General features: G+C 33.4%; 2 protein-coding genes across 2 annotated transcripts in view; both read right to left on the minus strand.

Moving 5' to 3' along the window:
- The window catches only part of LOC149072216 (protein strawberry notch homolog 1-like), a 128,745-nt gene that overhangs the window by 3,304 nt on the left and 110,573 nt on the right, over positions 1-14,868 (minus strand). Inside the window, exons 28-29 of the mRNA XM_089246654.1 lie at positions 11,777-11,853; positions 1,967-2,163 (exon numbers count right to left, since the gene is read on the minus strand). Of these exons, the coding sequence (XP_089102780.1) occupies positions 1,967-2,163; positions 11,777-11,853 (274 nt within the window). The remainder of the gene's footprint in view (positions 1-1,966; positions 2,164-11,776; positions 11,854-14,868) is intronic.
- LOC149072217 (uncharacterized) lies at positions 3,216-9,792 on the minus strand. Its single transcript, XM_089246655.1, has 2 exons — positions 9,720-9,792; positions 3,216-5,592 (listed from the first exon to the last, which is right to left on the minus strand). The coding sequence occupies exon 2, from the start codon at positions 5,586-5,588 to the stop codon at positions 3,315-3,317; it is 2,274 nt and encodes a 757-aa protein (XP_089102781.1). The 5' UTR covers positions 5,589-5,592; positions 9,720-9,792; the 3' UTR covers positions 3,216-3,314.

A 14,868-nucleotide genomic window follows, 5' to 3' on the forward strand; every position in this document is an offset into this window, starting at 1 on the left:
CTATGCCCCAAAAGTTTATAAACTTGTTTTTCTTCACAGAAAAATTTTTTTTTAATAATATAAAGAACATTTTCAATAAAATAATAAAAATTGAATTTATTGGATTAATAACCAATTAACAATTAATAATAAATTGTTAATTTGTTAAAATTATGTGTCCCATAAGTATATGGAAACTATTGAACATATGCAAATTTAAAACACGTAATCATGCTGCAAGGATTGAAACCTATAAATACAGTAAGATGGAATAAGGTGCAAAAGAATCTTGTTCAAAATACGGCAAAAGCAACATAGCTTTCTTTGGACAAGATTAACAAAATTTTGAAATTGAAGTGTGCAAAGTATGCCTATTGAATATTTTTCAAAGACTTTAAATCATTGCAAAAGCATAATTTATCGTTTTTTAGCCAGTAAGATGCTTTACCATCCAAAATCATGGTTTAGAAGACCTTGATATATGACTTCACATGATGATAGGCTGATAAAAAAAATTGTCTACCCAGGTGATGTATGTTTGTGGAATTGCTTGGGCCTCTGGTTTGAATATATAGCAGATACAGCTTTAAGAATTAAAAAAACTGAATATATATCAGATACAGCTTTAAGAATTAAAAAAAACTAGTTCTAAGGATCATATGAAAACTGTCTGTCAACTAGCCCTCTCAAAACTCCACATTCAAACACAACACGTCACATTTTCAGAGGTTAAAGTGAACTCAAAACCATGTTGCTTATGGAAAGAAATGGATCAGAATGTTATTTTCAGTGACAAAAAGAAATGTAACTTAAATGGTCCTGATTTCAGAGAAAACTACACTCATTCTTCAGCAGACATCAAGGGTGGAGGTTCTGTGATATTATAGGTGGTCTCAACATTCCACGGACACATATCTTTAACAATCATAGATAGAAGATAGGGCACACAAAAATACATACACACTAGAAAATCCTTTCATTCTTTTTGGTTGAATTTTAAGGGGCAGAACTAATGTTCTTCAGCATGATTATGCTCCCATGCATGTGGTCCAACATTGAGAAAACCTATTTCAAAATGAAAAGAAAATGTGACTACTGGACTGGCCACTGGCAAGTCCTGATTTCAGCCAGTTAGAAAGTGTGAGGAGCACAATGACTATACTACACTAGCTACTCCAATGGGCAACAATTCAGATTGATAAACTCCTTGAAACATGCCATACTAACTAAATGACATAATTTGGATTCAAAACTCCTTCTTTTTCAAAGTTTAGTTCTTTCAATGAAAGATCACTTGTTTGATGTGGTTCAAAATAATGGAAAACTATCAGTTATTAACATGTGTTTGTCAGAAATTATAATGTATAGTCAATAAACATCTTTCTCAATTTTTCTTCAGTCTCATCAGTTTCGAGATATAGAGGTTTCACTATATTTGATTATTCCATAAATTTTTGGGACAGTCTTCATTGGTATTTTGTCACCTTTATATAATGAAAACCTCATATCAAGAATTTCCCAACTTTATAAGAAATGCAAAAAAAAGGATATGTCCCATTGAATAACACAAAAAAGGTTCATTTTTCTCTCTATAGAGAGCACACAGATAAGTGTTAATTTTTTTCCTCCAAAAGCTGTAAAGGGGTGAGCTATGATGTTTTCAATCTAAAACTGTCAAAAAGTAATCTTTGATAAAAATTTATTTACAAGGTTATTATATGGGGATTTGCTTTTATTTTGGTTTAAAAATGTTTTTTCTTTCAAACTTGCTTTTGAACGTAAATCACACGTGGTCTGTAATACAATGTTTCTTACACATTCACAAATACATTTATTTTCATTAATCTGAAAAACAACTTTTTTTCAAGATTCTATAAACTTTTGGGACAGAGTGTAAAATTTAAAATAAGAAAAAACAATCATTAATGTGTGAAAAAAAAAATCATTACTTCGGAAAAAAAAATTTATATGTATATATTATACAAACCAACGATTCGTGAATTCTCTTGCGTTCTCAGTCTAACAACTTGCAATTTTGCATTATGAGAACCTGCTAAAGAGGATAGCACGCTTTCAATTTTCATCCAGACTGACAGCACAGAGCCACTTAATACATAGTAAGTTCGTTGCCGCAGTCCAACCTCACAGACAACACCAGCCAATCTACGCCTGCACTGATCATACCTGATGAACAAATTATTAACAATTAATAACAGAAAACAAATCACATAAACACAAACATAAAAATAAGCTAATAAATAGTAATAAAAAAATTTGCTTAAACAACTGTTGTGAGATGGTGTCCTGTAAGTCCCAATTCAGCCTTTATCTCTCAACTGTTCATCATAGAGCTATGCTTTTAATTTGAAAAATAATCAAAATATGTTCAATCCCTTTGTACCAGTTTTGAGAGTGAAAATAATAGTGCATCAAAAAGCAAAATTTTTAATTTTTATACGGTCTCCTTGTCCTCCAACTCCCAATTAGAAAGTTGATAAGTTGATGACCTGTCTTTCCTGAGGTAAACAAAAAAAAAAAAATTCCACGTTTCTGAGTGAAATAGATATTTAGACTCAAAATTAAGAGGAAAGTTAGGAAGGAAATGTTCTCCATTAGTTTATGCTGTTCTTCTCCAACTTTTCTCCAATTTTTAAATTGAAATATCTCCATGAATATTGCACTTGGAAATGTGCATTTTTTATGGCTTTAGAAGAGACAGAGCAACAATTTTTTAATTGAAAGACAGACCATACAAAGATTTATTTATACAATATCATTGACCTTATCATACCAATTTCGAGAGTGAAAACAGTGATTTTTGAACATATTTTGAGCATTTTTTAAATTGGAACCATACTACTACGACAAAGGCTTGATAAGGTAAATGCAGAATTAGGACTTACGAGAAACCCTGTATACAGTCAATGCTAATTCAGGGTTCCCAGCAAAATCGGCTCGATCATTTCCCTGACTTTCCCTGATTTTCCCTGACCAGATTCAAAAATTTCCCTGACCAAAAGAGCATACACTGTCACGCACCATGCAGCGGCGTAGCCAGAAATTTCATTCGGGGGGGGGGGAACCAAAGTGACAGAACAATATATGATCCCACACACACAATACCAGTTTCCTTAAAAATCTCAGAGATAATTGAATTCAAATCATTGTTTCAACATATAATATAGATGAAAGAACTTCAAGACTAACCAGTAACGAGACACATGGGGGAAAAAGAATTAAGATGTTAATAACAACCTGAAACAATTACATAAACAAAGGCAGTAGTAATAATGTGACGAAATTAAAATTTGATAAAATTTTCATTCAAACTACATTTATTGTTTACAAAACTTCTTTCGCAAATCATTCAATTCATTTTCAATTGATTCTGCCTCCAACTTAGCCTTTCTCTTAATTTGTCTCTTTTTTTCTTCCAAGTCCTTGATATTTTTTTCTTGTTCCTTTTTAATTTTATTTTTTTCATCTTCTTGCTGCTGTAGCTTTTGCTCATCTTCCATGTCTTGTTTATATCTTCTATGACTACCTCGAACATATGAGAGAAGTTTCTTGTTGATGTCAATGGCACGAATTCCACCCGCTTCTGAAATTGCATCATACACATGTCTTTGATTTATTAGAGTGCTTTCATGTAAATTTTCAATCAACAAAGATTTGTTTATGGAAAAGCCACTTTCAACAGATGCATTGCCATGTGAGAAAATTAAACACATTTTGAAAACCTTCCACAATTCCACAAATTTCTTGTCACAAGCTAAAATATCCGAGAAGAATTTGTCTAAGCCAATTTCATCTGACCCTGCTTTGCAGAAATTTTCAAATTCATCTTTGAAACAAGAATTGGCAGCAGTTGTTAAATCAATGTATTGCACTTTAGATTTCTCGGCAACATTATCACTTATCCGGTTTGAAAAATATAAACTTTGGATCACCACTTCCATCCTTAGCATGCCAATTTTTGGACTGTGTTTGATTATCCATGGATCTAATGCTGATAGACCCCGAACTATAGGATACTTAAGAGGACTCCTGTCCTTCAACTTTCCAACAATAGCGACTAACAGTTTTCTACACTGCAGGCGAAATTCACCTACATCTCTGTCATTAATTTTGGTTTGCGCAAGAAGCTTTCTTGCTGCAAAGCCTATATCAATATTTCTAATAGGTAGCAAATTTTCTACCAGATCCAGATCAATTTCGAGAAGTTGTTTTGCAGAAGCGGCAGCCTCCAACTTATCAGGCTTGATGAATCTTGCAATAAGTTTGCGCATGAGATCCTGAAAAGCTTCAAACAAAAAAGGAGCAAGAGGTTTGGAGCTTTGAAATCTTTTTAGAAATGACTCGCATTCTGAGGCCACAGTCTTAAAAAAACTCATCTTGCACTTAATGAGGGGATCTTTTACTGCAATGCCAACAGAGGTAGCAGGCTTACCTGAGAGAGACTTGTTCTCTATAAACTTCTTCACATTGTCAAAAATATCGACAGCTCTTTCCAAGCATTGCACATTCTCAACCCACCTAGTACTACAAAATTTCAGAGGAAACAATTTACTGCCTGTAATATCAGTGAACTGTGCACGACGAGAAGGAGAATCTTTAAACAAAAAATACATATGCATTAACAAGTTGTTTAAATCCCATCCAGCAGCCTTCAAACCATGATTAAAGGATCCGTGTACTACATGCAACCCACAGGTTCCAAGGTCGAGAAGTTTTCTCTCGTTTGAATTCAAGACATTTTCTTCAAATTCAGCTTTCAATTTCTTATGAAAACAGTGGTTTACATTGGGGCCATCCATGGATACTTGAAGGAGACCTGAAAGAGGTAAGATAGATAACCCTTCCACAAATTTTGTTAATAAGTTTTGCGCAGTAGCTTGACCCAGAAACACGCTATTTAAATAACGGGTTGACACTCGTTGCCGATTGATGTCCCAAAATCTAATCACCAAATCCATTTGACCCTTATGCATTATTTTGTTAAAGGCTTCATCAAAACAAATTACATAATCATCACATAACTTGATGCGATCCATTAGTGTATTAACAAAATATGGCGCTAAACCATATGAAACTAAATAAGCTACTTTTGAGCTCCCAAGGCTAAACTGCTTGGCAATCTGGCTATCAGGAAACATGATGCTGAAAAGTTCACTAATGTTTGAGCATGAATTATAGCACATCCTCTTACTGACAACTTGCATTGCCCAAAGACATTCAGCTTTCAAAGCATTATCTTTTAAGAAATACGAATCCAAATTTGAAGTAGTTGCACTTGGAACTTTACAGTTGTTTTTTCCTTTAAAAATCTCAGCAGTTGAAGGAGTTTGACTACATGGATTTTCCTTGCCAATAAAAATGCTAGAAACAGACATTTGCAGACATTTTGCATTGAGATTCTTCAAGTGGCCTGGTCTTTTACGATGTGATTCCAAAGCTCTTATTCCCATATTACTGAGTGAAAAAGTTTTACTGCAAACAGAACAGTAGCCTTCATGAATGTTGCCATGGACATCACTCAGCCAATTATTGAATTGTGGATACAGATCAGGATCCAGCCACTGCTTGTTAAATTTTGTCTTCTTTGCCATTATACTGAAATGAAAAAAATAAGGATTGATATTATAAATATTGAAATGTGATTTAAAGATGAAAAATTGTATTTAATAATCTTTTAAAGAATGTTCTCCGGAAGGACTACCGTAATAACTTCACCTTAAATACAGTATTATACTTATGAATATCTAAAAAAACATTTATAAAATTCTAACTGTTTAGGAATAGGTTTAAAAAAAGCAATTAATAGAATAAATTTATTACATAAGTAAACGAAAGCTGGATTTTGATTTTTCTACGAGCGAAAGTATATAACTGTACAAAAAATTTAAATCACACCATCATTCTCAAAGGGCACATAACTGTTTTCAATGGGTACTCTGATTAAAACTATTCACTTGATCATTTTTGTCGCACCACGGTCATTTTCTGCACACGAGGGCTAATTAGACCGGGACCTACAATTTATTGCTGATTCCGAACGGCAGGCTTGTTTTGTATACTCGTCGAGAGGTTGGTGCGCTAACCCCTCGATGGGGGACTCCCTGCGGTAGCAATTTTTTGCTGCGGTCAAGTCGCCGTATTTTTGTTGTACCCCTGTGTCAGGAAAGTTTTCTGACAAGGACGAACCGGGTATCGAACTCGCGACACCTCTAAACATCCTTTGGTACTTTAGGTGAGTATCTTATCGACCGGGCTACATCACCCCCAAAACTATTCACAATATTATGAATAATAAATTCTTGTTTTATAAATTAATATTAATGATGCTTGACTCATGAAAATATTCAACGTTCATGTAGCAACAGTGGGAAACGCCCCTTGGTGATGTAAATCTATGTGGCACATTAAAATTTACATAAATTTTATTCTGCGCCTATACTTTTGTGTGGGATGGGAAACAATTTTTTTAAATCTTTCTTTAAAGTTGGGTTATTATTTCATTAACGGTTAGAAATGAAACAAAATAGAACCTCATCAAAATTAAATAACGTACATCAAATGCCTAAAAGAAATAAAATGTTATTCCAAAAGAATTGTAGATACACAGCCCCCCCCCCCAAAAAAAATAATGAATCTATACCAGTTTCCCAAACTTTTTGCTCTATCAATCCCTTTTTCAGATAATTTCTTTCTCTCACTGCCTCCTACCAACTAAAGCTGATCATTTTGTCGAACATTTTCTGCACACGAGGACTAATTAGACTGGGACATACATTTTATTGCTGATTCTGAACACAGCCTTTTTCATACTCACCAAGAGCTTGGTGTGCTACCCCCCCCCCCCCCCGATGTGTTACTTCCTGCGGTAGCAATCTTTTTTCTGTGGTCACGTCGCTGTTTCCAAGCAAACCCATAGGATCCTATGTTATACCCGTAGCTGCCAAGTCTCCAGAATTTTAGCTTCATCTCTCTAAGGACCTCCTGAAAAGTTCTTAAATCTCCTGAATTTTTACAAAAATTGCAAAAAATCTCCAATTGTCCGTAAAAATTTCTCACCTCATTCAAAAAGGATCCTCGCTTCTGAAAACAGTCCCTAAGGAATTTCTTGTGGGGCAAAAGTTTTTTGCCTGTTTTTTCCCCTTTCCGAAATGACATCACACGTCGTAAATGTGTGGAATAATGGGAAATTCTCCTTTTTTAAGGAAGTTTTACAAACCCTCTGATGGTAACAAGAAAAGTTGTTTGTCTTATAGTGCAGGGAAATAGCTTAGCAGCCGATAGTAATGGATAATAACTGAAGATTATAGTGACGTGCATGTGATCAAAACTTCCTCTTGGGGAATAGGTTGGTGGGTCTCCTCGTGGTGCTCCCTGGATAACGTAAAATCCACCTTGTCTTTGTCCTACCCTAGTCTTTAATTAATTTGTTATTAGCATATGTCTTTGTCCTATTTTATGAATTTATAAGTATTTATTGTAAATTGTTTAATATTAAATGTCAAATATACTAGGGATGGCCTTTTAGTTGCTTTATGCCTACTATAAACTAAAAATGATGAAGAAAACTTCCTCTTTTGTTGAAGCTACATACGTCATAACAAATACTGATAAGCAAAAAAATATTTAATCTATTTTAAAGATGCTAATTTCCTTTCTCCCCCATCAAGCGTTACAGAAAAGGTCTGACTTTTTCTTTTTGTATAAGTTGTGTTACGGACATAAACATCGGTCATGGTGGAAAGACTTCAATCACCATTGAAGCTTTGGCCTCAAATTTCACTTGTGTTTTTCGTAGGAATTTTATTCCCACCAAGGGTTTAACTTCTATGTGTGTAAAATCCTTATTTTATTTAACTTCAATTTTTGAGTAGGGATTTTAATCCCTATGCTTTAACTTTTATGTGTGGAAAATCCCTTTTGTATTTACTAGGGAGTGGTTTTAGTATAAAACACAGGTCCGCAAGAAAATTTTCATTTTCAAAAGTTGGCAGCCATGATTATACCCATAGCCTTCTACCGCCTCTCCTGGATCATTCCATTGTCATCCAGTGGGCGATATTGCCCACTTAGGAAACATTGATCTATATCACACAATTAATCATACAAATAATAACATAAGATCCAATCACAATGTATCTATATTCTCAATAAACTCTAGTCTAGAATTCATATTACAACAATAGGTCATAAAACAACCATTCCTGTAACTCAACTTAAAAATACATGTGTTTATATAAATGTACGAGAATTCTGTGTGTGCCAATATACTTCCTTCCCAGGGCCTCAAGAAGACACGCTACAGTCCTGAATAAGATGAGGACAAACTGTGAAGAGAGCAACAGATGCATATAAAATGTCATACTGGTTTCTGTCATAAATCTTTGAGAAAATTTTTTGAATTTTTGGAAAAAAACTGTCATAGTTTTTGTAAAATGTTAAATTTTTGGAACACTGACACTTGGGGAGGAGAGCTTTTTCAAAACATACAGATGTCAAAATCGTTATATTTGGAAGAGTAAGTAAACTTTACGTAATAATACTCAGAAAAATCACCAACCAAAAGGCAAATACACATACAAAACTTCTCACAAAACTAGAAGTTTTGTATTTTCCTTTTTTATTGGTGATTTTTCGGAGTGCTGTTATATCTGTCCATGGTCAATTTATTTAGAAAAAAAACACTGAATAAAACAGACCTCACACTAGTGAATAAGAATATATAATGGAGTATTTGAGCATTCAATTAGTAGATATAACCTGATATAATTGTTAAAAACAACGTTTTAAACTCAGTTTTAATTTCACTTCATAAACTCAATTATAAAATTTGAAATAAAGAACAATTTTGCTTATTGATTTATAACAGAAAGCAATGATATAGAAACACACAAAAAATTATAAAAAAGAATGCAAAATCACATATTAAAGCTACATATCAAAAAACATATATTAAGGGAAGTATGATACTGTGTTTAAAGTAGAGATGTGAGGTTATCTGGATTTGCATCTCCTGGATGTAAAAATTTGGGAATATAGAATATTCATTTTTCTATAATTAAAAATTTTTTTACTATTATGAAATATAATTCAGTTTTCATTGCCAAAAACATGAAACAAAACAATTTTTTGGAATATTCACCTTATAATGGCAACTTTTAGTTTGAGAATATAGAATATTCTCAGTCATAGTGAGAGGTTTCAAGTTTTTTATTAAGATTTTGAAAACCTTTAAAGATTACAATATTTCTTTTTAAAATCACATAAATTTTCATAAATAAGTTCAAAGCAAAAAATTAAACCAAAGTTGATTGACAAAGGAAGTCATTCTTATAATCCCCTTACTTAAATCTTAAATTCTTATCATCCTTAATACTTTCATTCTAAGAAGACACAGACTGTTATTTTCATAAATGTTCATAGACTTGAATTTTTTATCATTCATATTTCTTTGCAAGTTGTTCAATTCAGCCATGCTGGTTTCATTTTCTTGCTTTTAAAGTTTAATACTCTGGGCTACAATCTAGGAGGACTGTTATTATAAACTACTGGAGTAAATTTTCATCACAAATAATAAGTATTACTCTTAAATTATTTATAATAGTAGTCCTTCCAGAGAATATTCTCCTAAATATTACTCACAAGAATTTTACATCTCTACTTTGAAGCAAACACTCAATTAAAAAGAAAAAAAAAAGCACAACTGAAGAATAAAATTGACTTACTTAAATAAATTGCAGATTGTTTAGCTACCAGCTTGAAGTCACTTGTATACCCATCAACTCAACTTTTTGAAAATCCAGGATACTTTTTGAATGAAAAATGCATGTATACTCTGCAAGGTTCTCTACTCACAGGAAAGGAAAAAAAGCAAGAGGATTAAATGTTTTTTCAGAACAGAGAGAAAAGAAGTTAGAGCTGGTATTGGCTTTGTTTTCAACAATGGAAGGGAGGGTTTCTCCCAAAGCTGCATTAAGAGTTACAAGGGGCTTTGGTTTCTCCTCTACATCTCTTCATCTATTTACTTGGAGGGCAGATTCAGTGACCTTGGCCAATATTAATATTATTCTCCAGTACATAAAATCCCACCCTTCAACTGATAAGACATCTCTCAGTTGGGGATCTGGAGGAGAATGCTGATAAGGAATTTTTTTTCTCCCCTAGGGTATCTGAAAAATAATTTTCTATGGAAAAAGGTGAAGATAAACTACTTGAATGTAGATATATCCTCTTCGATTTTTTCCCCTTCAGATTTTCCCTGACTTTTCCCAAGAATTCAAAATTTTCCCTGACTTTTGACAAATATTTAATATTTTCCCTGACTTTCCCTGACTGTTTTCTGATTCCCTGACTTTCCCTGATTCTCCCTGACTTTCCAGGTTGCTGGGAACCCTGTAATTATAACAAACCCCTTCATTCCACAGAAAACTGACATTATATTTAACATTTGAAAAAAATCGTGAAGTTTAACTTCTGAAAACTGTGTTGTATTGATGGAATAAAAAAATTCATTTCTCATAATGTTGCAATGAAAATGTATCTAGCTGAAAGAAAAAACAGTTTAAATACATTATACTGTACTTATGAAAACTTTATGTACATTTTACTTACTGTTCATACTGAAAATACTGTAAATGACCAAGAGAAACCAAAATTTATTTTTTATTTTTCCATCTACAGGAATATTCTTTGACCAAATTAGTTCAATTATTCATGCAGTGTTTTTTTCCAATTTTTGGAATTTCCCTTCCCATGACCGACAATATGAAAAAGGAAACCCTAACTTTTCTGCTATGGTAAACAAAGTACTTTTTAGAATTTCAATATTATGGCTATTTTGGCCTTTGGCATAAATTTCTTGTCATAACATAGATGAAAAAATTTTCCTTAACAAGCTTGAAGCAACCACTGATATAGGTGGCGCCTTCATTTCCAACCCACCTCATTAATGGCAGTAAATTGCATAGTGATATGGCCGAAGTTTGTGTTTGTTGAAGTGGTTGACTCATGTGAGCGCAGAGAGAGAGTGCTTTGCTATGATTTACCCCGTTTCCAGAGAAGGAGCTAGTTAATCATTAGGTTTTCTGTACAATTGACAATGCTTTATCTTTAAATGAGCTATGTTTCATAGCCTTTCTTCTTCAAGCATCAAAGGTCAAGGTCAAACACACACTCAATGACAGATTTTATACATTTCTTTGCAAAAAAATAAACAAAAGAAAAATATGGAGGGATAGATGAGTTTGGTTGCTATATTGGATAAAAAATTAGCATGGCAAAAATATGGAAATATTTGGGACTTGTCATACTGTTCATTTTAATAGAATGGTTGTTATAACAAGCATAGACTGACTGTATTATCTTTTTTTCATCTTAAATGTCTTACAACTTCATTATTTTGTTGTTGCATATTGGAAAGAAGATGCTTGCAGTGTCCAATCTGTGGGTGCATAATCTGATGGAAATGTAAAAAGATGGTAATATAATCATCCTGGAATAAGAGTTAGAAGTTTGCAGTTCCAATACAATGACACCTTCAGTTATTGTAACAGCCATGTGAAACTCCCTAACTTTACTAGGTAAAGCAGTGTGCTAGTAGCAGTTCACCTTCCAAGAAAAATGTTCGCACAAAAGAAATTGCCAACATCTAAATGATGTTTTTAAATATTTAACTTGATATTTTGTGTTTTAGGTGAGAGTGTTCTACAAAATTCATAATTATTTGAAAAATATTTTTTTTTGACAAAATAATTTTTATGCAAAATGAAATTCACAAACTTACCAGTACAGATGACTACATTGTTCCTTTGAAGAATCATAGTTTTCTTTCCAATGCTCTTCAACATCTGATTTAGATGCCTGTGAACCAATTGATGAGATTCAATTTGTGCTAATGTATCAAACTTCATAATTTTTTTTAAATTTCACACAAATAAAAACTGCCCTTCTAATTTTTTTCATGTCTTAGATCTCGTGAATCTAGATAACTGATGAAGAACCATGAAGGAAACAATACCTATAACTAATCCCTAAATTTTGCATTGAACTGAAATAATTCTGTGGTGAAAATGCTCATAACGGTTTTCTACACAGAATTCTTTTTCCCATATTTTCTTAAAATTTTCCTGCAATTGTTCTGCAACATGTATCAAATTTTTGGTACATTCTGCTTTGGGCTATCAATAAATACTTTTTTGTACCCACCCTTCTGGATAAAATATCTCCTTGAACTATTTCAAATTATCTATTAAAAAATTTAAATTTATAAAATAAAAATATTAAAAATAAAATTTAAAAGAGAAAAATTATTACCAAAACAGGTAAGATTACAAGAACGGGTGAAAGCACAGCTGTGTTTCATGCATCAAATAATGAGTATTTAAAACCTAATGATTCTAAAAAAAAAATACTGATGGTCTTGGTCTTTACTTTGCATGCTACCTAATATCTAGCCACTTACATATCTGCCAACATTTAGCTAAGTGCTGCCAGTGGCCTGTATTATAGTGCAATACCATGTGATTTATGAAAAAATAAACTTTTTACCTTCACATGAACACAAAAAAAATGTTTGAGCAAAGATAGAATGATTAATTATAGAACCAAAAAGCTGCAGTATTCAAAATTAAACATCAACATTCTTCAAAGCACTTCTACATGCGTTTAATTTAGATTTACAAGTTTTTAGCTGCAGCTGCATATTTATATATTTCTCTCCTAAAATTATTTTCAGAAATATCTTAATAAAATAAGAAAAGGGCATCTTTTGACTCTGTGAAGATTACCAAGCAACTTTCTGAATAAAGGTCATGCATATCATGTGAGAACAAATACGCTAGATCAAGCTATCATACAGCAAATGCACCCTATAGACTATGCTGTCATATAACTTCAGCAATTTTTAAATTTGAATTCTGTGCACTGGTTGCACTAAACAGGTCATTGGGGATGGCTAAATAAAATGAACTTATTACTGAACACAATTCTCACTTGCCTGAATTCTCTATTGATTGGAATAGAATTGACCATTGTGGTTAATGGTGAACAAATAAATTGTAGTAACTTGTGTCCTTTATTAATTGTGGCTGTTAATTTAAAGCAAACAAATACAAATACAATGCCACAACAGGCAAATTGCCCAACGAGGTGGCTGACTTAAGAACATCATGGATCCCCCAGCCATTTTTTGGAGGCCCTACCTACTACTGCTACACACCCCCCCCCTCGCGGAACCCTCAACGAATCGGTACAAGCGGGAATGTGCGTGTACGTGTAGTGAAACCTGACATGAAGTGTTGTTTCTCTGTAATGCTTGTTATGTGTAGTGCTGCCATCTGCCACAAGTTTTTCTAACTATGAGTGAAGTGTTATAATTGAATTATTTATCGTTGTAGGACTGTTGCTCTCTGTGGCGAGACTTTTTAACAGGGAGATCGGCTCGCATTTGCGCCTTGAAGTTGGGAACCACAGAAAACCAACTTCAGCCGACGACCACTGTGGGGTTCGAACCCGGATCCTCGCATCGCGAGTCCGTCACTATAACCACTCGACCACCACAGCGGCAAACATCAATCATCATAAATTTTTACAGCAGTGATTCAAACCACCAAACTTGGCAGGTCATATTCAAGTGACTATACTGGGACTTTTCCCAATTCGGTGTGGATAATCATTTTAGGAGGTGAATATTATTATGACTATGACCTCATATCAATAGACACTGTAAAACCAGTTATAGCCCATGCTCTGTCTCTCATGGGGGATATAAGCATTGTACCCAGAGGGGGTGGGGCCATGCTGATATCAATTATCTGAAAGTGGTTTTGTTGGAAAGAGAATCTCAGTACCGAATATAATGGATAAGAAATAGATAGTTATATGCTCTATCATGTTTCACTCTTGTTTACTTGTTGCTGCTTTGGGAATGTTGCAGAGCAACAACTGGTGAATGACCACACTACCATCCAATCATCCACCTTTTTCAAAAAAACTGATACCTCTGTCCCTTCCCCCCCCCCCAGAAATTCTATAGATTTGTTAAGGTATATGTGAATTTTTCACTATGTCAGCCAGTTAATGGATACTGACAAAAAATACAGTCCGACCCCAATTTAATGAACTCTGATTTAACAACTTCCTTGATTTAATCATCCCCCCCCCTAAAAAATTTTGGTGAAAATATAGGTCACCTATTAAGATTAAGGTTACCTTATTTAAGGAATAAAAACATTGATATAAATATATATATTTTTAATTATCCAAATTATTTTCTCATTTCTCATCACCTAAAACCACAATCCAAAAATTTGACTTCTCAGGAATTGACCTTCAGCCCTGCTTTAGAGACGAACAAGAAAAAAGGGATTGGAATCTGTTCCTTTTTGAGTAAAGGAGACAAAAAACCATTAACAGTGTGTGTGTGGGAAGGTTTCAGTGGCCACAATTGATGTTCACCAATACCATAAATCACTTTGCTGTCTACATGTTTAGATTTCAGTAAAAAAATAAAGTTACTTGTCTGACAAGTAAAGAATGGCAGGTCATCTGAAGAGAAAATGTTTTTCAATCAGCAAAAAAAAAAAAAAAAATTGTTGTCAAAAATAAGTTGTGACAGCCACCACCTAAGCAAGATTTTAAAATTTGCTGTTACGAGTACGTTTATGCTCCTGATCAATTTGACTGATTTATTGATTTCCTTGATTTAATGGATAAAATCGTTGATTTCTTCCAAATTGAGGTTTGATTGTATCTAACAAAGATTATTGATAACATTGATCAAATCCCCCAAAAATGTAAAACATTTCCACACTGTTAAGGGGTATTTCACTAACTCTGCAGTTTTGAGTGTAGCAATCTGTAGAAACAATGAACAAG

The sequence above is a fragment of the Pholcus phalangioides genome, unplaced genomic scaffold, assembly GCF_987345545.1.
Source record: "Pholcus phalangioides strain wild (caught in Gottingen) unplaced genomic scaffold, Ppha-v1.0 ptg000017l_1, whole genome shotgun sequence".
In the NCBI taxonomy this organism is placed as follows: domain Eukaryota; kingdom Metazoa; phylum Arthropoda; class Arachnida; order Araneae; family Pholcidae; genus Pholcus; species Pholcus phalangioides.

Excerpts from the sequence above, each read along its gene's own strand:
- LOC149072217 (XM_089246655.1), bottom strand. The coding sequence starts at position 5,588 with ATGGCAAAGAAGACAAAATTTAACAAGCAGTGGCTGGATCCTGATCTG.